The sequence below is a fragment of the Phycodurus eques genome, chromosome 12, assembly GCF_024500275.1.
Source record: "Phycodurus eques isolate BA_2022a chromosome 12, UOR_Pequ_1.1, whole genome shotgun sequence".
Taxonomy (NCBI): Eukaryota; Metazoa; Chordata; class Actinopteri; order Syngnathiformes; family Syngnathidae; genus Phycodurus; species Phycodurus eques.
Window position 1 is genome coordinate 6,297,927 of NC_084536.1, and position 22,827 is coordinate 6,320,753.

Genomic DNA, 22,827 nt, shown 5'->3' on the forward strand with positions numbered 1-22,827 from the left:
TCCTCCCACTTGGTTAATTTCCCCGCCATGTCAACGTTTAGAAGTACGTAAGCACTCTGCGGATCGTTAGCTGCTATCTACTGCTGACCGCTGACGTCCTGACAGGCACACGCTACTGTGGGTTAAGGGTGACCTACTTTTTTCTTTTTGTAATACTTGAAAGTGATAGGGTGCGCAGGCTGAAGTGAACATTATTACAAATAATCTAATAATAATACATAATAATAACAACATGGATACCCCCTGCTCCCTCCCCAAAACATCTTTTAAATGTCTAATTCTTTTATGTTCTTAATTTACGTTTCTTTAAGTCAAGCATACTGTCACTATCATAAAATGTTTATTAATTGTACAGGCAATCTATATTAGCAAGTTAACGTCCAAAAACAATGCAACGTGGTATGTTAACTATTTGTTCCTATATCAAACCTTCATTAAATACAGGCAATGTTTGAGTAAAAATGTTGATTCTTCACTGTCATACAAGTGTAAAAAGTTAACTACAGTTAAAACAAAAAACAGTCTGGAATATTGTTGATAACAAATGACGATGCGTATTGTGATGCTGGAGTCTGATATATTGCTGCTTACTTCACATAACTTCCTGTGCCTACAGTGTTCCTCCTTTATTCGCGGGCGATAGGGACTGAGCCCTGCCACGAATAGCGAAAAATCCACGAGCAAATGATACCCGCACTAAAAAGTTTATAATTCCGTGTAGATGTGACAAGATGGTGGCAAAGCACTACTTTTCTCTGAATGAAATTCCTCAACTCACTTCTACTTCCTTGGCACCAAGATGCCACCAATACTTTTATTGCCTTGACCTGAGCACAAAAACAGCAAAAAGAGTAACAGGGATAGGTTAAAAAACACCAAACCTGAAAAATGTGGATTTTTGACTATATTCTTCTTCACCTGACACCCCTTGTTGAAGTTCATTATTATAAAAACCTAATCATTTGCTGCCCGATGAACTTGTGAGATATATTGAGGTCAAGCGTGAAATGCTGATGGTTTCGTGCGATTAAAAATTGTACAACCACAGGGATTCCACTGTAACAATTTGAAAACCGCAATTTATTCACTTATTCTGATTCCGATTGTTTCCTCAGCACCTCGTACCGGTCCTACCTTCTGGATGATCAGGTACATGGCAGAGCGGACCTTGGTGGGCTGATCAAAGCCCTTCAGTCTGGCTGCCGGTGCCTGGAGCTTGGAGTAACCGACGGCCCAGAGGGGGAGCCTCTACTCGGTGTTGACTACAATCTGGACATCCCTTGCCACCATCATCAGCATTACCACCACCATGCACCCATCACCATCCGTTCCGCTTTGGAGGTGGTCAACAAGTACGCCTTCCTGACCTCGCGCTACCCACTCCTAATGTACTTGTGCCAGCGCTGCTCCCCTGCCCAGCAGCGTACCATGGCACAGCACCTGAAGAAGGTACTTGGCTCCCGGCTTTACACTCCGGAGTCCCTGCCAGTCAGCCTGGGGGGGCGAGCCACCACCTTACCCACCCCTGAGCAGCTGAAGGGACGTGTTCTAATAGTGGGCAAGAAGCTCCCTCCAGAGCATGAAGGATCCGATGGGGAAGTGTCTGAGGAGGAAGAAGAGATTGGAGGTGGGGGTCCTTTGGCTGGGCGGCGGATGACCATTCCGGGTGAAGAGGATCTGGGTGTGGTCTTGGTGGTACCACCACCATCACAACCGAGGAAGCTCCGCTTACACAAGGAGCTCTCGGACCTGGTGGCCATCGCTCGGACAGACAGCCGCCACTTTTACGCCCAACGAGCCGTACACAAGCAGCACTCGCCGCCCAGCAGTCCCGGGTCTCCCTGCACTCCCTTGGTGAACGAGACACCCTACTGGACACTGTGCTCTCTGGGCGAGGGGGAGGCCGGGCGGCTGAGCACAGAGAGCCCGGAAGACCTTGTCATGTTCACCAAGCGCACTTTAACGAGGGTGCGGCCCAGCTCAGTGCGCCTGGACTCCAGTAACCCCAACCCGCAGGGATACTGGAAAGGGGGCGTGCAGCTTGTGGCCTTAAACCAGCAGACCCCCGGTGCCATGCTCGACCTTCACAAGGGCCGCTTCTCTCAAAACGGAGGGTGTGGTTACATTCTCCGACCTGCCGTCATGAGGGACGAGGTGTCGTATTTCAGCGCCCATACACATGGCTGCGTGCCTGGTGTACCACCGCAAACTCTTCGCATTAAGGTTTCTCCCCATTATAGGTTTTTTACAACTTAATTGACATATTTCCCCAAGTAGTGGCCATCCACTTGTGTTCATTTACTCACCTTCAGATGAGGGAAGGCATCTATTAGAGGTTGGCGGGAGGGTAAAATTAGATGGGATGGTACCCGTGTTAAATTCATGTGTATTATTGGACAGAATGGCGGCACGGTGTATCAGTTGTTTGTACATCCAAGGCACCGTTCTGAAATTGGGGATTCAAATCTTGTGTGGAGTTTGCATGTTCTGCCCCTGCTTGTGTAGCTTTTCTCTAGGGACTCTGAATTCCTCCCAGATTCCAAAAGTATGCATATTAGGTTAATTGAAGACTCGAAATTGGCCTTGTGTGAGTGTAAATGGAATTTTATCAGTGTACAATGTGGATGGCGACCATTCCAAGGCATGTCTCGCCTCTTACCTCTCGCTCAAAGTTAGGTACTGTAGGATAAGCTCTAGCTCATTGGTGACCATAATAAGAATAAGCGGTATAGAAAATGGTTGGATGGATGGATACTGGGTCGAACAATTAAGTGGCCAAACTACCGTGAACATAAATATTAATGCACACAACATCATTGATCTACTGGAACCCTAAAGATCCAGATAACTTAAGATCTTCTTCAATACTTACACCACAGAGAATATTGTTTTTAAAAAGCTTGCCAGATTTGAATGAATAAAAAAAATCCCTATTGAGCTGCAGAACCGTGTGGGCGTGTCCACTGAAGACAGCCTGTTAATCAAATCATTTGTACTCTTCGTGCTGCTCGTGTCTGCGGTCAACTCCTGGCTGAATTATGTGTGCCGCTGTGGTTATGGTTAATAAGTAGTTAACTTTCGCATGTGTCTGTTATGTGGTGAGACTCACACACAAGCACTCTGAGCGAGGCGCTGGCGTACTAAACAGGTGGCTAGTACATACTAGTCTAGCTGCGATTAGCAGGTCAATTGTATCACCACCACAGAGACACTAGCCCGAATAACACAAACCACTTAAGGAAGATGCATTTTTCGAGTTGTAGGCAGCGCTTGATGGCTAACTACACGATGAAGTTGTGCTAGAAATTGCCAAGCTATTATTAGTCGGCAAGTCGCAATCCCAGCGAATAGCCAGAGATGGCGCTTATTAGTTGAATAGTGGGGAATGGCCTCATACCAGAAAGTATACCCACCAGCCCGTTGTCGTCACGGCGCTAGTTTTTAGCCCCCCCAAAAAATCAGGCCAACTGGTGCAGAAGAGTTTGAAGCTACACTAAATTGCCAAATGTACCGCTCACCTGCCTCACGTATGATTTTAAGTGATATCCCATTCTAAACCCAGATTGTTTACTATGATGTTGGTCTACTGTTTGCAGCAAAAACAGATTCAACTCTTGTGGGAAGGCTTTCAACAAGGTTTAGGAGTGAGCTTATGGGAATTTTTTACCATTCTTCCAGGAACATATTTGTGAGGTCACACAGTGAGTTGGATGAGAGGCCCTGGCTCACTGTCCACTCAAAACCAACCCAAATGTGTTCTATTAGGTTGAGGGCAGGACTCTGTGCAGGCCAGTCAAGTTCATGCATACCAAATTCTCTCATCCTTGTCTTTATGGACCTTCCTTTGTTCACTGGTGCACAGACCTGTTGGAACAGGAAGGGGTAATCCCCAAACTGTTTAACTGTCCGAAATCTCTTGGTATGCTGAATCATTCAGAGTTCCTTTCACTGGATCTCAGGGGCTAATATTTTGGACAGAGCTGTGATAGGCTACAGCGCGCCCATGACCCTAGTGAGGATAAGCAGTCCAGAAAATGGATGGATGGATGGATTTCCAACTTTGTGGGAACAGTTTGGAGATGGCCCCTTCCTGTTCCAACATGACTGTGCATCAGTGCACAAATCAAGTTTCATAAAGACATGGATGGAAGAGTTTAATGTGGATGAACGTTACTGGCCTGCACAATCCTGACCTCAACACTGTCGAACACTTTTGGATGAATTAGAAGAGAAAGAAGAATCACCTTTATTGTTATTAACATGCATGCATGGACATGAAATTTGTTCTCTGCATTTTACCCATCACAGTGAGCACACACACTTTTTAGTGGAACACACTGGAGCAGGGGGCCGCTGAAGCGCCCGGGGAGCAGTTCTGGGTATCAGTGTCTTGCTCAAGGACATCACTGCCGTGAGTCCGGGGGATGGTCTGGTCAGGGTCTTGAACCGAGGTCCCCTACGGTGGTAGACGATGAGCTTAACCATTGGGCCACAGCTAATAGAGTGGAGAGTGAGAGTTTGTAACCTCTCAAATGCGCTTCTAGAAAAATGGTCATTCTCATAAACACACTCCTATACCTTGTGGAAACACTTTCCAGAAGAGTTTATGGTGTTATAATTGCAGAGGGTGTGGACCAATGTCATATTAAACCCTTTGGATTAAGAATGGGATGTGACTTAAATTCATATCTGAGTCAAGGCAGGTGAGCAAAGACTTTTGGCAATGTAGTGTATATCTCCAAAAAAGAGTACTAAATTGTTCTCAATCTTTGCACACAGTTTCAGCACTTACCTTCAAACATATTTAATGTAGAGGTATTTAGAGACAAAACACGACAATACATTTGGTTCAACTTTAATAATAATAATAATAATAATAATAATAATAATATAACATGCAACAAGACTCCATGCTTGAATTCATTCTATGTGCCTCAGTGGGTGCCACTGTTTTGGTTAGTAACAGAATTCAAATGGCCTCAGCAGTTAATTGTTTTTCTGTGTGTGAATGTTAGTCTGTATGAACTTTTTTCCGAAAGGAAGAGGGAGGCGTGTTTTTGAGGGGAGGTGTTTCTTTGTCTTAAGATGCATCCAGTGACTAATTGAGGCGCAATGTTTATTTAATGGGCGGCCATGATTTGAGAAAATATGTTTTCTAATGCGCCATTATCCCAGGTACCCCTCTAATGTAGTGTTCTGCTACACAGGTTATTAGTGCACACAACCTACCTAAACCTCAGGGATCAGGTGCCAAGGGAGAGGTCATTGACCCGTACGTGGTCCTGGAACTACACGGAGTACCTGCCGACTGTGCAGAACAGCGCACACGCACTGCTCTACAGAACCAGGATGACCCCCTCTTTGATGAGACCTTTGAATTCCAAGTAAGACATTGTGATACTTTGGATAAAATGTGCTGATCTGTATCAGAATACATTTTACAAATGTAATGAAAAGCAGGAACATGGGCTTGTTAAAGGCTGACAGAGTGAGGGAGCAATGCCAACAGAATTTTACAATATGCAGTATCAATCTTACGATTCAAACACTACTTAGAGGATTATTCGTGAGAAAGAGACAGGCATTGAGAAAGTCAGCAGCTGCTTGGCTCAGCTCATGTAATATGTGTCAGTGGATTTTTAAATCCACTGGTTAAAATATGACTTTTTACTTTATTTTTAAAAATGTGTTTTACAATTTGATTTATTATCAACACGCCAACCTCGACAGCCTGGGGTACCTCGCTCTGTTTAAATTCCACCTGTCTGTATTGTTTTCATTTACTTTGTGTACTCTATTGAAACAGTCCAACAGACGCTTCCAAGTTACCAAAGTTGTGGTCAGGAGAGTCACCGTCGATGATTTACTTTCAGCCATTTATTGAACGGTAAAAACAGTCAAACACACAAATATAAGATGAAAACAGTCACATGCAGCTATAGTAGACCAAAACTCATGTCCCTGCACTCACAGAAACTAAGCGGTCAATTACCTGACATCATTCACTTGGCCACGGCCCCTTCAAAAGCAAGTTATTCTTTTTTTTATTTACATTTTTTGTTTTAACTATGTTTTCTTCTGTTTTTCTTGCAATGCAGTTCCGTTTTTATTTATTAAAAAGACAACATAAAATGATGGTGTTTTTTTGGGGGGGCTAAAACGGATTAATGGAATTTCAATTTGGTTCAATTGTGATTGTGGATTTTACAACAAGTAAAAAGCTTGGTCACGGAACAAATTGAACTTGTAAGACAAGGTACCACTATACAGCGGAAACCCACTTACTCGCCGTTTGGCACCCGCGGATTCACCTATTCGCTGATTTATTTATTTATTTTTTTGTACATTTTTTTTCAAATTTTTGTTTACATTTTTTGTTCATTTAGTTTTCTTTTGTCTTTGTTTTTTTTTCCTTTTTGGGGAGTTAAAACAACTACAAATATTAATATAATAATGAATATTAATATATAAAGTATTAGTTGAGTTTTAAGTGTATGAATTATTGCAGTACAAGATTCAGCATTAAGAGTCAAATGTTGAAAATGTTGAAAGCATAAAAGAGGCTTATGTTGATCAGCTTTGCACCTGTACAAAAATAGACTCAAGTACTTAATTGGAGAGGATTTAAGGATTTTTAAATTAGACGCTGGCATAATTCGGTGTTATTTGCCAAGAAGTCACACTGCGTGATGTGAGCAGTCAATTGACTGTCGTGTCGCTGATTTGGCTCCTTCCGAGTCGTCATGCTATCGTTGCAGCGACAGGCTGTCACACGTGATGTGACCACTTCTCTGCCACCGCTGTCATATGTACACCTTCCTGCACTTTGATGCCTCACAGATGATTAAGTGAAATATTATCAGGAACCTGAGTCGTATGTACCTCTAATGAAAATACAGTGGAAGGTTGAACACAATTAGGTTGTTAATTTGTTAGTATTTGAAAACAATTTCTGCCATAGGAAATAACAGAAATAATCAATTTAACATTTTCACATTTTCCACTTCATGAATTTTTTTTTTACTGTACAAGAAATATCTAAATAAGTAACTTCCTATTTTTTTTGTGTTGACAAAGAAGCAAAGTGTGAAAACCACTATATATATATATATATATATATATATATATATATATATATATATATATTTATATTATTTTGTACTTTGACAGTTTTTTTTGTTCTAGTTCTGCAAAACTAATCTTGTTATTTTACGATTGAAACTGTTGATTGACTGTTGACATATTACCTCATATTTACATTTTTTAAAAGTTATTCTACCTGCACTAAAACTGATTGCACTAATAAGAAGACCTCCGCAGTTATTCATTTTATTTTGCATACTTGTACTTGAAAATTCCTCTCCATTATAAAGTTAAACAAATACTAGAAAAAGTATGATAAAACTGTAACATGTGTCACGGTCGGATGGAGACTGGACCCAAGAGCAGGCGGAGGCTGAGAGGTTGTGATAAACAGTTTATCGAAAGGGAAATGTGGATGGTCCTTGGGATGCGCTGGCGGGTTGTTGAGGCAGAGAATACGTGGCAGGCAGTGACGACGACAGGTGGCTGGCTTGACGGCGAGGTGGCAGAGATCCACTTGACGAGGGACACGGAGGATACGCTGAGGTCAAGGTCAGAACGACGACAAGGAATTGAGTAGGTTTACTTGGAGAGTGAGGAGCCGCTGTAGAAAGAAGGCATTCAATGTCGGTTTTCGGCCTTGCCGCTTACATGCAGTGATTTCTCCAGATTCTCTGAACCTTTTGATGATATTATGGACCGTAGATGATGAAATCCCTAAATTCCTTGCAATTGTACGTTGAGGAACATTGTCCTTAAACAGTTCGACTATTTTCTCACGCACTTGTTCACAAAGAGGTGAACCTCGCCTCATCTTTGCTTGTGAATGACATCCCATCTTCATTGGAATTGAGGTTGTAGAACAAATTTTAATTTAACCAGCATAACGTAAAAGCTGTGTTGCAATAGCAGTACAGTATTAATCCGATATATTCAATATATATAGTATATACAGTATTATGGAATGTAATAATAATAGAACTCTAGGTGTTTTTTTTGTAATAATAATGACTTGTGTTTGTGTGTTACACCTCCTAATTGACACTGAGCGTTGCTTACGCTTCTTCATCCACACAAAGCAATAGTCACACTGTTGGCATGCTCGCTGTTCCGCGACTTTTCTGCAGGTTCTCCCGCTGCCTTATTAGCGCGAAGGCTTCCTCTGAAATGTGTGAAATTTAATATTGCGAGCCCCTCTGCGGCGCGGCGGGACGTGCTTTTTATTGTAGCGTGTAATTAAAGTGGATGCTGCGCCTCGATGGCTCGGCAAGTGACACCTCGTAACAGGGAACTCTGTTTGAGCCTCTCTTTGGCTCAATTTTGTGATGACATGATCACACTATGAACACTCAATGAGGCTTTTCTTTCTTTTTACGTATTTTTCAGAGATACAATATAGACAGAAGGGACACAACGCATGCGCAGTTAAAACTGTCATGTCTTAGTCAATGCTTGGTAAAGGCCCTTTTTCTGTTCCCTGTGCACAATGCAAAGTTCCAAAGGTATGCTTGGATGAGTTTGATTTGGAAGAACAAGCACATGACCTCACAAATGGTAAAAAAAAATTCCCACTGAAACCCTCCATCTTCTAAAAAACTTAAGTGTCAAATCTGTTCAAAACGAGGTGTCCCAATGCTTTTGTATGTACCTCAACTAAAATAAGATGAAATAAGATCATCCTATGCTGAGGGGAATTTCAGGTGTTACAGCAGATTGTGTAAACATAAAAGTGAGCGCAAAGTAAAATTAAAAAAATGCCGAAAGAAACTTTTTGAAAGATAAAGAAAAATAAAGTTAAACAAGAAAAAATTCTGTACAATATTTTTACAATTACAATAAAAATAAATGTTATGGTGGCCGACTGGTTCGCACATTTCTGAGGACCCGGGTTCAAATCCGGCCTTGCCGGTGTGGAGTTTGCATCTTCTCCTCGTGCCTGTGTGGGTTTTTTTCTGGGAACTCTAGTTTCCTCCCACATCTTAAAAACAAGCATGGTAGGTTAATTGAAGACTCTAAATTGCCCGTAGGTGTGAATGTGAGTGCGAATGGTTGTTTGTTTATATGTGCCCTGTGATTGGCTGGCGACTAGTTCAGGGTGTACCCTGCCTCTCACTGAAAGATAACTGGTATAGGCTCCAGCACGCCCGCAACCCCAGTGAGCAATAAGCTCTTCAGAAAATGGATGGACGGATACATTTTATTTATAACACCCTTATATCACAGAACTCCACGTTGCACAATGACAAATCAACATCTATCCAAAGTAATGATCAATCAAACACATTTCCGTCCATCTTCTATAAAGGTTGAACCTTATCAAGTAAAGTTTAACATGATGGGAAAACCTTCCCACAAGAATGGAAGCGGTTGCAAAGTGCTAAATGTATCCCAACATAGTCCAGCTACTGTAGTTCCTCAGAGAAATGTTTTAGGTGAGTTCATTTTTCATCCTATTTTCTTCACTTTTCACTTCCTGTAGGTGCAATGTGTCCCAATACTTTTGTCCAAATCTAGTATATTACATAAATGACTTCACAACCCCAAACTTTTGTCCATAAATGTATGTATTACAGTATACAACTATGTTATTTACATGATTTTCACAAGCGCACCAACACTCCAAAGGTTCGATGAGTCAGACACAAATTTGAATGGAGCTCCACAGGGGAATGTTTGCAGTCCATTCATTTTCTATAAAGGCTGAACCCTTCCAACTTCCATCCCTCCATTTTCTGAGCTGCTTCTCAGGTCGCGGGCGTGCTCGAGCCTATCCCAGCTATCATCGGGCAGGAGGCGGGGTACACCCTGAACAGGTTGCCAGCCAATCGCAGGGCACATACAAACAACCATTCACACTCACATTCACACCTACGGGCAATTTAGAGTCGTCAGTTAACCTACCATGCATGTTTTTGGGATGTGGGAGGAAACCGGAGTGCCCGGAGAAAACCCACGCGGGCACGGGTAGAACATGCAAACTCCACACAGGCGGGGCCGGGGATTGAACCCCGGTCCTCAGAACTGTGAGGCAGACGCTCTAACCAGTCGTTCACCGTGCCACCCCATTCCAACTTACCAAATTAATTAAAGAGTGAACGCAGTTATACAATAGATGCAACTCCATGTTGTATTAACTTCTTGTAGGTACAGTGTCCCAATACTTTTTCACATTTTAAAAGCATCCTGGCATACGTTTGCCTTTTGGTCACAATTTATAGTTTGGCAAGATCCATTTCTGCATATATGCACTGATAAAAGCAATAAAAACATGCTTGTGGGGCATCTTTGACGTTTGTCACATGACCAGCCTGTCTTTCTCCCCTGTCTCTAGGTGAACATGCCTGAGCTTGCCCTTCTTCGTTTCGTCGTGCTGGATGATGACTACATTGGAGATGATTTCATCGGCCAGTTCAGCGTGGCGTTCGAGTGCCTTCAGTCTGGCTACCGAAACGTGCCCCTGCTGGACCTGATGGGGGAGCTCTTGCCCCATGCCAGCCTCTTTCTCCACGTGGCCATCACCAACCGGCGAGGGGGCGGAAAAGCCCACCGCAGGGGCCTGTCGGTTAGGAGGGTGGGTCGGCGTGGGCGTGAGTATGTCACGTTAAGGAACACGGGTATAAAGGCGGTGGACGAGACCTTCAAACTGGCCAGCACTCCCCTGAAAGAGGTGATGGATCTGCGGGAAGAAGCTCAGGTAAGGTTTATTCATTAGGTACACCGTCATTTTTGAAAGACAAAGAAATAATATAAAAAACTTTAATGACAAAATGTATTTATCAGAATTGTTATGGCAGTCATTACACTCATTGTATACTTATCGTTAATTTTATCCTTATTCTTATCGTTATCCTCATTGTCATGCTTACCCTTAATATTTTCCTTGTTGTTACCAGTATGTTATCGTTAGCCTTGTCGTTCTTGTTATTATATACAGTAACTGAGCAACTATGGCTTTTACTCATGCTTTTTTATGCTCATAGGTAACTTTCCAATGTAGTTGGGACATTGTGTTAAGCATAAATAAAAACAGAATACAATCATTTGCAAATCATGTCTGACCGATATTTAATTGAATACACTACAAAGACAAGATATTTATATTATAAGTTAATGATTATTTTGTAAAAACAATAAAGTTTATCAGTTTGAACATTCAATATTTTGTCTTTGTAGTGTATTCAATTAAATATAGGTTGAACATGATTTGCAAATCATTGTGTTCTGTTTTTATTTATGTTTAACACAACGTCCCAACTTCATTGGAATTGGGGTTGTAATAAAAAACAACATTAGATAATGATGCAAAAAGTCAACAGTGAAAAGAATCAGTGAAAAAGAGCGGAGGAGGTTCTTTAAGAATTTATTAATAGCTACCAACTTGTTGCCACTCACTCACCTGTTTTAACACACACACACACAGACACACACAGACACACACACACACATATACTCCACGCACGCACGCACTCGCACGAAAACATTCTGTACTCACTCTGTGGGCTCATCTGCAACAGCCCGTAATTCTTCACGCCTCCGTGGCTGTAAATCACACACATGCTCACGCTCACACACAGGTGGCATGTGGTATTCGTCTAGTCTGGTCTGGCCTCAACTCTTTCTTTTGTTTTGTTTTATTATTAGTATTTATCATATTTTGGTGTTGCTGTCAGGGCACCATCGCCAGTTTCAAAGAGCAGTGTGGGCTCCCCACGGTGGCCAAACTCAAGCAGTGCATCCAGAGCCTGGCCACCAGGCTGCAGAGCCCCGAGGGCACCATGGGGGCCATTATGGTGCTCAAGGAGGGCTACCCTTGTCTGGAGGCCCTCGTCAGTGTCACCGAACCCACCCGCAAGCTCCTTTCTGCCTATGACACGGTTAGTACCAAAGTTTTTTCCTCCTGTCTCCAAATTATTATTTTTTAAAATGTCTTATTTTATCTTAAATGGGCAGTGGCCTTGAAAGTGTGAGAATTTAACTTTTAACTTATTCAAATAATGCTGCAACTTTTTCCCCACACAAAAGAATCCGGCAGCTCAATTTTGAAGGGCGCACATCTTTTTATGGCATTTATTGATAGAAACAACTCAAATAATCATTGCTTTCAGCCGTAAAGTAGAACAAGTTCGACTATCGGAGGTTGTATCAGAGCCGTCACCGAGACGAGACAATGCCTGTCTGTGTGGGGAAGTGTTCCCCTGCTATTGTAAGGACCAAGTCCTACCGGTAATAGCAGAAATCTGTTTAAATACACTACTTTTATAAGAATGAAACTCCTCAAATCACTTCAACACAGTTGCTTGTCCCCAATATGGCACCAGAATAATACTATTTCTAGCCTTTAGCACAAAAACAGCAAATAACGGAGGATGGATTGAAAAAACTAATGTGACTGCGAATGTCAAGCCGTGAATATGTGGTGGCCCCTGTATTCCAGGATCCTGGAACAGGGGTGTGAGCACATCTCAAGTACAGCGTTTTTTTTTTTACCTCACACCAAATGCTGACGGGATGACGTATTATTTTGTCGACACAATATCCAGCGTTTGCTGAGTTCTGTGTAAGACAAAGGCAAAATGGGATTCCTCTGAGTGAAAGAGGCTTCAGTTTTTGAAATTATGAGGAAAATGTAATCTAATTAGTTTTCATATTTGCTAATTAATGCTAAACACAATTCCACCTCAGTACAATATGTGATTAAAATCCATCCGGCATTGTTATTGGACCAAAAAAAGTGCAACACTACAACACCTCCCCCGGGCCATCACTCTATAATGGTTAAAACATCAAATTATAAAACACGCCCACCCACACACCCCCACACAGTGGCGTAGCATTAAGTATGCAGAGAGAGTTAAGCAGTCACCCACACGCCTCGTCAAGCTCTTGCATCCCAAGCGTCCAGCTGCTCCCACTCCATCTCAGAATGCCTCCCTCCCACCTGTGTCACCACTCCGCTGTCACACTTACACACAATGTCACACACAGTGGCGTAATATATCCATACATTTGATAGAAAAGCCACCTTGTAAGCTTCTTTTGCAATGCGAGAAAGTACAGTGGAAGCTCGGTTTTTGTGATTAATCCATTCCAAAAAGTCTGACTAAAACCGAATTGTACAAAAACTGAAATAATATTTACCAGAGGAAATGATGTGAATCCAAACAATCCGTTCCAAAAACCTAAAGAATATATATTAGGAAGAAAATAGAGAGAGGGAAAAATATAGTTTAACATAAAAAAAACAAAAAACGGGTGAAATAAATATTAATGAATAATGAAATGGATAAGTGCTCATTAAACATCCCTTTTACCTCTATTGAAAACTCTCGATGAAAGATGGTGAAGAGGCGAGAGGGAGGAGGAGAGGTTTTTGTTGGAAGGGTAATCTGTCATTTTCTTGTCTTCTTTGTCAAAGGGCAGGCACTTGGAACTTTTTTTGTGCCCACGGTCGCTCATTGAACAATGGGACTGAATAAATAAGCACCCAAAAAGTTTTTTAATGCTTCCAATGAAGGCGCGGGCTGACACTGCTGCTGCGTTATGTGGGGCTAGATTCCAGGAAACGAGGGGTCGGGTCATGCGGGCATGTGAATGTGTTTTGTGCAGGCCATTTTCAAATTCGTGAAAACCGAATCGTACGAAAAGTTGTACACGTCGACTGACTTTCCAGTGTATTGGGACAGGTCTCTTAATCGATTAGTTAATCAATTAGAGGCTGGACTAGACTGCTTAGTTTAGTCATTGTTCATCTTAACAAAACATTTAGGACAATTGTATGCATCCATTGTGGTGGTAACAGTGCGGGGGAGGCCCTTTTCTGTTCCAAGAACCCAAAGGCATGCTTGGATGAGTTTGGTGTGAAAGTGTGAAGGAAAATTATAGATCTGGTGAGGAATGTGGCAGTTTTGTAGGGAACATGCTATATCAGACCAGACAAAATTTTCATTTGGCTGTGAAAATGTTCTTTTTCTGCCTCATTTTCCCACAGACACAATTTTGGGTGCCGTTCCTCAGGGAAATGTTTGAGGTCCATTTGTTTTCCAAAAGGTTTCCCAGAAGAGTGGAAGATCTTATAACTTCTTCCAATACATTTTTTCCATATATGCAAAGTGTATATGTCACATACACTTGTGTTTTGCACCACGGCACTCTTACGCCCATCCAAAGCAATCAATCGGACACAAATTTGAGTGGGAAATAGAAATGTTGAGGTGCATTCATTGTCTCTGAAAGTTGAGCATGCTCATCTTTCTTTCTTTTCATCTCTCATCTCATCAAGAACATCAAGTCAGTATCCAGGAAAAGGTGCAACAGCCAACTGTGCCAATACACAGCCAACTGTGCCAATATCTTTTTTTCAGATGATTGTGGCCCAGAAACAGCTGATTGAGAATGCTGATGGTATCCAGGAGAGGATTGCGCAGGTACAGCGAGAAGGTAAACTATGATAGTGTTCACTTTTGATTAACACTCGCACGGGTGTCAAACTTATTTTTGTCACGGGCCACATTGTAGTTACGGATTCCCTCAGAGGGCTGTTATGATGGTAAAAAATCATGTAAATGTTAAATCACATCGTTATATTATAACAAATACACAACAAATTGATGGATAACTATTTTTTAAATCAGAGTGAAAGGATCATAATTCGTTCAACTATTCAATATGTCACCATTATGTATTACATATGGCAATTTGAAATATAGCCACAAATTTGAGCAAGAATAATGTAAGTTGACACACATGCTCTGCTTTTGCGGGCCACATAAAAGGATGCCGCGGGCCGGATCTGGCCCCCGGGCCTTAAGTTTGACACCTGTAACTTAAGTGGTATTCATTTAACGTTTAATGTCTAGTAGTATACAACTACATTATACCGAGAGCTAATCATTTGAATTGCTGAAGTCATTAAATAGGTAACCAAACTGCACGTGTATCATGTAGGCATGGAATTCCACGAAGATCTGTCTCGGCTGGGGGAGAAGGAAGGAATGAAAGGATGCAAGCTCAGCAAAGCTGTGGAAAGTTTCACTTGGAATGTCACTGTGCTCAAGGTACAGCAAATATACAGAAAAAAACACAGAGTAGACATATATTGTATTTTTGAATTGATTTAACATTATAACAGTTGTTTATATTTTTTACTAGTATCAAATTATTTATTTTTTTGACTAAGCCATGTTTAAATTCAGATTGATTGTAATGGGACATTTTTACTTGAATTTACAGATATCTTTGCTTAGAAAAACTGAGAACTGAACATAAATGATGAGACAGAATCTTATGATCATCTTTTATATCATAATATCCACTCCCCAACTGCTTTATTTAGGTACAGCTGTACAAATTAATACCAGCCAGTAAATTCTGCAGGAGAAAAAGTGAAAAAAAAAAAAAAAAAGGCTTATGCGAATCATATAAAAGACATTGTTGTTGTCCTGTTATGTTGCTGCAGGGGCAGAGCGACCTGCTCCGTGGAGCCAAGATGGATTCGCTGGATGCTCTGAGGCAGGTGGCACTGGCCTGCGAGGCCTCTGGACTCACCTCAACTTCCTCCAGCTCCTCCTCATCCACCTCCTCTGCGGCCGAGCTGCACTACACCACTCATGCCATTAACAGGCGCCGAAGCAGCACACACAGCAACGGACGCATCTGATGTCGTTTCTTGTTTGAGTGGGATGTATCCGGTGCAGTAACTCTAAGAGTCTTACCGTGGTCCCAACTGAAGAGAAGCCTTTCACGAATGACGTAAAATTTGTGCTTCATTTTCAGGCTCCTTGTAACTCAAGCGCATTAACTCAATTCAACTTAAGAACCGTGCGCGCTGCTTTATCAGGTGGGTAACACATATTTGGTTCTGTAAATGGTGGTCAAAAGAAGAAATTTGGCATTTTCCCCCTGCCAAACCGCATATGAATAATATTTTGTTTCATTCTTTAAAATAAAAAGAAGATATTATGAGTTTAAATTCAATATTATTCAGATTTAATATAAAGATTCAGATTACATTTATTACATTTGAAAAGCATTGAAAACGTAGAATTTCTAAGCATTTAAATTGCTGTCATTCAAGGAGCACATATGCATTTTAATTAATTTATTAAATTACAGGCAGTCATAAAGAAGTGTTTTTGGATTGAAGTCGCCCGCCCTAAATCGATCTGCCGGAACCCATATTTTTCACATATATTAGGAACCCACCTATATTTGATTTGAAAACTTATGGTTTCTGTTTATATGAAGCTTAGCCCAATTGAATGTTCTCGTCTCATATTTTGCATATTCCTAGATAAAGTCCTGTCAGAAGCACTGTCGTTTCCCAGATCATAATCATGTTACATCAATGAAATGTAACACGCAGTATTCTTAAGCAGCCGAATTACGGTGCAGGTTGTCACCTCTGAGAGGCCGGGTAATTGGAGACGTTGTTTTTTTGGAAGACGTACATGTGTGGATCACATGAACCCATTTCCTGCGACATTTTGCGACAGGTTGTAAATCAGGATGGCACTGTATGAAATGGATGTAGCAATAATAACAATAGAGAAAATTGGTTAAAAAAATAGATTTAGGGTGATGTGTCTTTCTAATCAAACTGGTTGACTCTTTGAATGTGTGACAACATCGACTGCCTGCTGATGATGGTTAACTTTGGCCTTTTGAGTGCACATGTATGTTTTCTTGGTATTATTACGTCGTCTTTTAACCTGAACTTCTTGAGTCGTCTCATCTGTTTGTTTGGAACCCGCAGTTTATGCACAGGGAGAACAAGCAAACGCCACACAGTAAAGCTGGAGCCCAGATTTGAACCCAGAACCTCAGAACTGTGAGGCAAATGTGCTAACCGCTCTCCCTTCCATACTATTTGTGGTAAATAAATTATTTTCTGACCCATTAAGTGAATTAATTTCTCATGGCATGATCTCTCGGAACAGTGATTGGAATGGCTGACTTGGTTGAGAATACGTCGCTATGTTATGATGTCATGCTACTTATCGCCAGGCTCCACACTGGAAAAACATGCCCGATCGGGTTTACCTTGCCGAACTGGACTGCCACGAACTGAATTGCAGTTCCCTCTTTTGAGCGAACAAGACGAGACGGACACGTGCTAGCTTGTTCAGTCTGAAGTGACATTTTGTATGTTTGTCTGAAAGCGCTGACCCTACTTTGACAAGAAAATCTAGGAGCGTGTCCGAATGATTTTTTTTTGTTAATTCTTAGATTTTGCATTATAGACCATCCAGATGCATCTTGGAGTGTTCCTCCCAAAATGTGCGGCAGCTCACAAGACGATAGTTTGAGGCGAGCAGGATCCCTAAATTGGAATTCCAGACATATCAGCCTTCCTCAATAAAAAGGTTTAAAGAGGTCCAGTTCAGGAAAATGTCTTAAAGACGATGTCTGAACAGGCTGAATCGGTCCCATATCAGCTACACAAATGTCACCAATGTGAACCGCTTCACTACTGCATGTTTGATTTTAATTCAGACGTTTTGCTGAAACTTGAGGAAAACACAGAGGTTTTATAACATCAATTGCTTATGCCATACTGTACCGCCGGACTCATGTCTGTGCATTGCTTTTGCTTGTCTTTTAATGAACTACGTACGTTTTGTTTTCGCTTTCAGTCCAGGTAAGCTGACAGGATGCCAAAGAAATTGAAACAAAGTAAATAAGAAGAAGTGGCACGGTGGGAGACTGGTTAGCACATCTGCCTCACAGTTCTGGGGACTCGGGTTCAAATCCAACCTCGTCTGTGTGAAGTTTGCATGTTCTCCCTGTACCTGTGTGGGTTTTCTCCAGGTACTCCGGTTTCCTCCCACATCCCAAAATCATGCGTGGTAGGCCGGTTGAAGACTCTAAATTGCCCATAGGTGTGAATGTGAGTATGAATTTGTCTGTATGTGCCCTGCAATTTGATGGCGACCAGTTCAGGGTGTACCCCGTCTCTTGCCCGAAGTCAGCTGAGATAGGCGCCAGCACAGCACGTGACCCTAGTGAGAAAAAAAAAATAATAATAAAAAAATGGGTGGCTGGATCAATAAGAAGAAAGACACGAATAGACACGAATGACAAGTCTTTTCGGAGGGTTACGGTGTTAGGTTTTAGTAGTTAGGTCTGACATAGTTTAAAATAAGGTCGTCGGCACGGTACTGTACGCACTAAGAGAGTCAGCGGCTAGCTAATGAAGAGTGCAAATCAAATTAGATAATGACTGTGGTGGCCACATTTAAAAGTGTTCTTGTTTAACTTACGTTGTTACTATGCCAAAAGCTTGTGCACAGGTGTCAAACGGGTGGCCCGGGGGCCAGCTCCGGCCCGCCAATCTCGGCCCCGCGAAAGCAAACCAAAACTGCTAACAGTGTTCCAATGTAATATGTTGAGATATTGCAAGCATTTTTGTTTACAATCCCACTTTGAAAAGAAATGTAGTGGTTAAAAAACATGCTTTTAGAGGCTTCTGATTTCACAACTAGTTGTTCATCAATTTGTTGTGTATATCTAAGGGACCCGAACCCTGACACAAATAGCGAAAATCTGCAATAATTGACGCCCTCTCCAAATGGTTTATAATTGCCTATAGATGCCACAAGATGGCAACAAAGCACTATCTTTGTCTAAATGAAACACCTGATCTCATTTCAACATAGTTCTTTTGGTCCAAGATGGCACCAGATGGCGACAAAGTACTCCTGTTGCATGGGCCTAAGCACAAAAACAGCAGAAAGGTGAATTTTTGAGCCAATAATGCAAAATAGGTTTTCAAAACAAAATCCAGAAATCGGCGAATTGACTTTTCTACCATGTTCAATTCTATTGAGATGCACCTGTATGTAATGTAGAGCTCCTTGTTGTAATGTATTTTTACTGTCTTTACTTTGGCTTGTACAAACAATACTCATGCCTTGTATTAAGATGCACCCACTTTGTCATTGTCACATCTCTGTAGGTTAATACATTTAAAAAAAAAAAAAAAAAAAAAGAGTAGTCCTGTGAATGTTTAAATTGACGAGTTTAGGGCGTTTATTATCCTCTTCGTGCCACTCTCACACACTCCAGTTTTCTGTACTTGAACCCTCGACCTGATACATTGTTTTCGGTATTTAAAACCGGAGCGTTTACTTCTGGAAAGGGCACTTACAGCGGGAGGCAAGTAGTCACTGCCAGGCTCGGCTTGAGCGCCATGGAGATATCATGCACAACCTCAGCAGAGAAACCGCTACAGCTTTGGCTCTGACTGTTACCTAATTTGGAATTTTTAGAGACCACCATTTTAGACAGGAGAACGTCGCGTTCAGGTGTCCGCATTGCCCACGTGTCTTAAACCTTTCGAACCTCTCTGTGCTCTTTTCTGTGTGAGACCTATCTTTGCAAATGTGTGGTCCAGTAGGGTTTTACGCCTTTAAATTTTTTGTGTTTCAACGCCTACAGAAATATGTAAAGTGTACTTGTACCTCTCATTGTGATATAACGTACCACCTGTGTGGCATCTGCATTGACGGCGATGGCTTGACCCAGTCTCGTTCCCCCAACTGTTCTAACTGTTGTTTTTTTGTTTTGTTTGTCTTTGTAAGATGGAATGAAGACCAAAAGAGATAATGAAATATTTATTGATGTGTATTTTAAAAGCTATGTATGAATATATTTAATAACTAAATGAACATTGCTTTTATTTTAAAAAGCTACTGTGTTTTCTATCTGACAGGCATTCTAATGTAACAGTATGTATCCCACGCTTAATAAAGTGATCTTTTTACTATGAAACGTTTGAATGTCTTTCTTCCCCTCGGACAATTAATTTTACCGAGAAAAAAAAAAAAGTCTTGGATGATTTTTTTTTTCTTTCAGATTTTTCCAGAATGGATAAATGAATAAATGGCTGTCACTTTCCTCGGTCATGCCAGCAGGGGGAACCAAACATCAACAAGTGATATGCTGATAGTCTAGTCACATTTAACATCACATAATTGACAATCTGAGCATAATTTTTTTTTTATCTTTGGCCAATGAGTAACGAATCTATATTAGTATATGAATTATTATATATTTCAATGACAGTATAATTTTTTGGGAATCGTTTTTCCAGATTAAGCACATTGAGATAGTGGTTAGCACATCCGCACCACAGTTCTGAGGGTCAGGGTTTGAATCCGGAGTGAACTGGCACCCTCTCTTCTGGGCAAAACATAGATATTAGGTCGAATTGAGACTCTAAATTGCCTATAGGTGTGAATGGTTGTTTTTCTGTATGTGCGCCGTGATTGGCTGGTTTCTGGCGACCGGTCCAGGGTGTAATCCGCCTTTGTGCAAAATCACCTTGGCATAGGTTCCAAATCACCCGCGACCAATCAGTGACAAGCACTATAGAAAACGCGATTGATGATTTCTATTTCTATGGAGATTAATTGTAAATCAATGAGTTGCTTCGTCCTCTGGAAGTTGACTTTTTGCTTTAATGTGTTAACCTCCATTGTGTTCGTTTTGCATGATAGAACGTGGAGGGGCCATCTGCCAGTAATGTATGTGAACACTTACTGTATATGGTGCAGTCATCATGCCATTAAATGAGAGCATTCCCAGCACATATGTGTTAATGTGCTGAAGTATTGTCTCTTTATGAGGTTGACGGGCGGTGAGATCCCCCCAGGAGGTGTTGGCCAGCAGATGGGAGGTGATGGAACTGTGTGGTTAGCCTAGGTGGTGACATGACAGCCTTTCGGGCCCTAATGCAGGCGAACATCTGGAGGTGGCCGGGCCACGTTGCTTCTTGGCCCTGTAGCGGCGTCCTCTAGCCTGGAGCCAGACACCACCACGAGTGAGGTACACCACCGGATGAACCCGGGCCCCTGAGGTGGGTAGCCCTGATCACTTCAGGGAAAGTTAAAACTCAAACTTGTGTTGCTGTATGATAGGAAAGAAGTCAGTTTGCTTGTACCGTACTGTATTCACTGTGAGACTTTCCGGTAAATTCTGCAGTTATTTACCAGACGCCATACAGTAAAATACTTATAGATATTATACAGTAATTAACTACAGTTTCCATTGCATCAGGAGATTTTAGTTGATGTCACACAGAGAGTTACTGTATTTTGTAGCAGAAGCCACGTTTCTCCCAAAATGCATTGCGCCGTGAACTATTGCCGTAATAAAGATGCTAATCCTTAATGTTCATGAACCATCAGGATTAACACAACATAAATACTGTGTGTTTTTGTTGCCCGTAGTTGGTGTGTCTTATTTAACTATCGCGTTACATTTATGTTGCACTTTGTTTTCGTGAAACCCTGACTGTGTGTTGTGTGCGATAGAGTGACATCCCGGTCAGTACAGCTGTATGCTGAGTAAAGTTAAGCTAACCTTTACCAGATGACTAATCACCTTGGTCGTCATCATTTGCAAGATGAAGGCTTTATCACCTGCCTAATAATTAAAAAATTTGTTAAAAAAAAGTACATACAATGTGTATTGAAAGTGTTTAGACCATCTTAAGTGCTTCACTCGCTGTTATATAGCATCCATTTGCTAAAATCGTTAAAGATCTTTTTTTCCCACATCAATGTACACACGGCACCCCATATTGACAGAAAAAAACGGAATTGTTGACATTTTTGCAGATTTATTAAATATCACACAGCAATAAGTATTCAAACCCTTTCCTCAGTATTTAGTAGAAGCACCCTTTTGAGCTAATACAGCCATGAGTCGTTTTGGGAATGATGCAGCCGGTTTTTCACACCTGGATTTGGGGATCATCCGCCATTCCTCCTTGCAGATCCTCTCCAGTTCTGTCAGGTTGGATGGTGAACATTGGTGGGCAGCCATTTTCAGGTCTCTCCAGAGATGCTCAATTAGGTTTAAGTCAGGGCTCTGTCTGGGTCATTCAAAAAGAGTCACGGAGTTGTTCTGAAGCCACTCCTTAGCTGTGTGCTTAGGAAGGTGAACTTTCGGCCCAGTCTGAGGTTCTGAGCACTCTGGAGAAGGTTTTCGTCCAGGATATCCCTGTACTTGGCCGCATTCATCTTTCCTTCGATTGCGACCAGTCGTCCTGTCCCTACAGCTGAAAAACACTCCCACAGCATGATGCTGCCACCACCGTGCTTCACTGTTGGGGCTGTATTGGACAGGTGATGACCAGTGCCTGGTTTTCTCCACACATGCCACTGAGCATTAAGGCCAAAAAGTTCTATCTTGGTCTCATCAAACCAGAGAATCTTATTTCTCCCCATCTTGGAGTCCTTCAGGTGTTTATTTTAGCAAACTCCGTGCAGGCTTTCATGTGTCTTGCACTGAGGAGATGGTTCTGTCGGGCCACTCTGCCATAAAGCCCCGACTGGTGGAGGGCTGCAGTGACGGTTGACTTTATAGAACTTTCTCGCATCTCCCGACTGCATCTCTGGAGCTCAGCCACAGTGATCTTTGGGTTCTTCTTCACCTCTCTCACCAAGGCTCTTCTCCCCCAATTGCTCAATTTGGCCGGATGGCCAGCTCTAGTAAGGGTTCTGGTCATCCCAAACGTCTTCCATTTCAGGATTATGGAGGCCACTGTGCTCTCAGGAACCTTAAGTGCAACAGAATCTTTTTTGTAACCTTGGCCAGATCTGTGCCTTGCCACAATTCTGTCTCTGAGCTCCTCAGGCGGTTCCTTTGACCTCATGATTGCCATTTGCGCTGACATGCACTGTGAGCTGTAAGGTCTTATATAGACAGGGGTGTGGCTTTCCTCATCAAGTCCAATCAGTA

General features: G+C 41.9%; 1 protein-coding gene across 2 annotated transcripts in view; it reads left to right on the forward strand.

The window, feature by feature from the left end:
- Nucleotides 1–19,845, forward strand: part of plcl1 (phospholipase C like 1) — a 96,428-nt gene extending 76,583 nt beyond the window's left edge. For both annotated transcript variants that reach the window (XM_061691526.1, XM_061691525.1), the window contains 7 exons: nucleotides 1,116–2,223; nucleotides 5,208–5,384; nucleotides 10,415–10,777; nucleotides 11,754–11,957; nucleotides 14,445–14,520; nucleotides 15,028–15,137; nucleotides 15,539–19,845. In XM_061691526.1, the coding sequence (XP_061547510.1) occupies nucleotides 1,116–2,223; nucleotides 5,208–5,384; nucleotides 10,415–10,777; nucleotides 11,754–11,957; nucleotides 14,445–14,520; nucleotides 15,028–15,137; nucleotides 15,539–15,739 (2,239 nt within the window). In that variant the 3' untranslated portion in view covers nucleotides 15,740–19,845. The remainder of the gene's footprint in view (nucleotides 1–1,115; nucleotides 2,224–5,207; nucleotides 5,385–10,414; nucleotides 10,778–11,753; nucleotides 11,958–14,444; nucleotides 14,521–15,027; nucleotides 15,138–15,538) is intronic.
- The last annotated feature ends 2,982 nt before the right edge of the window (nucleotides 19,846–22,827 follow it).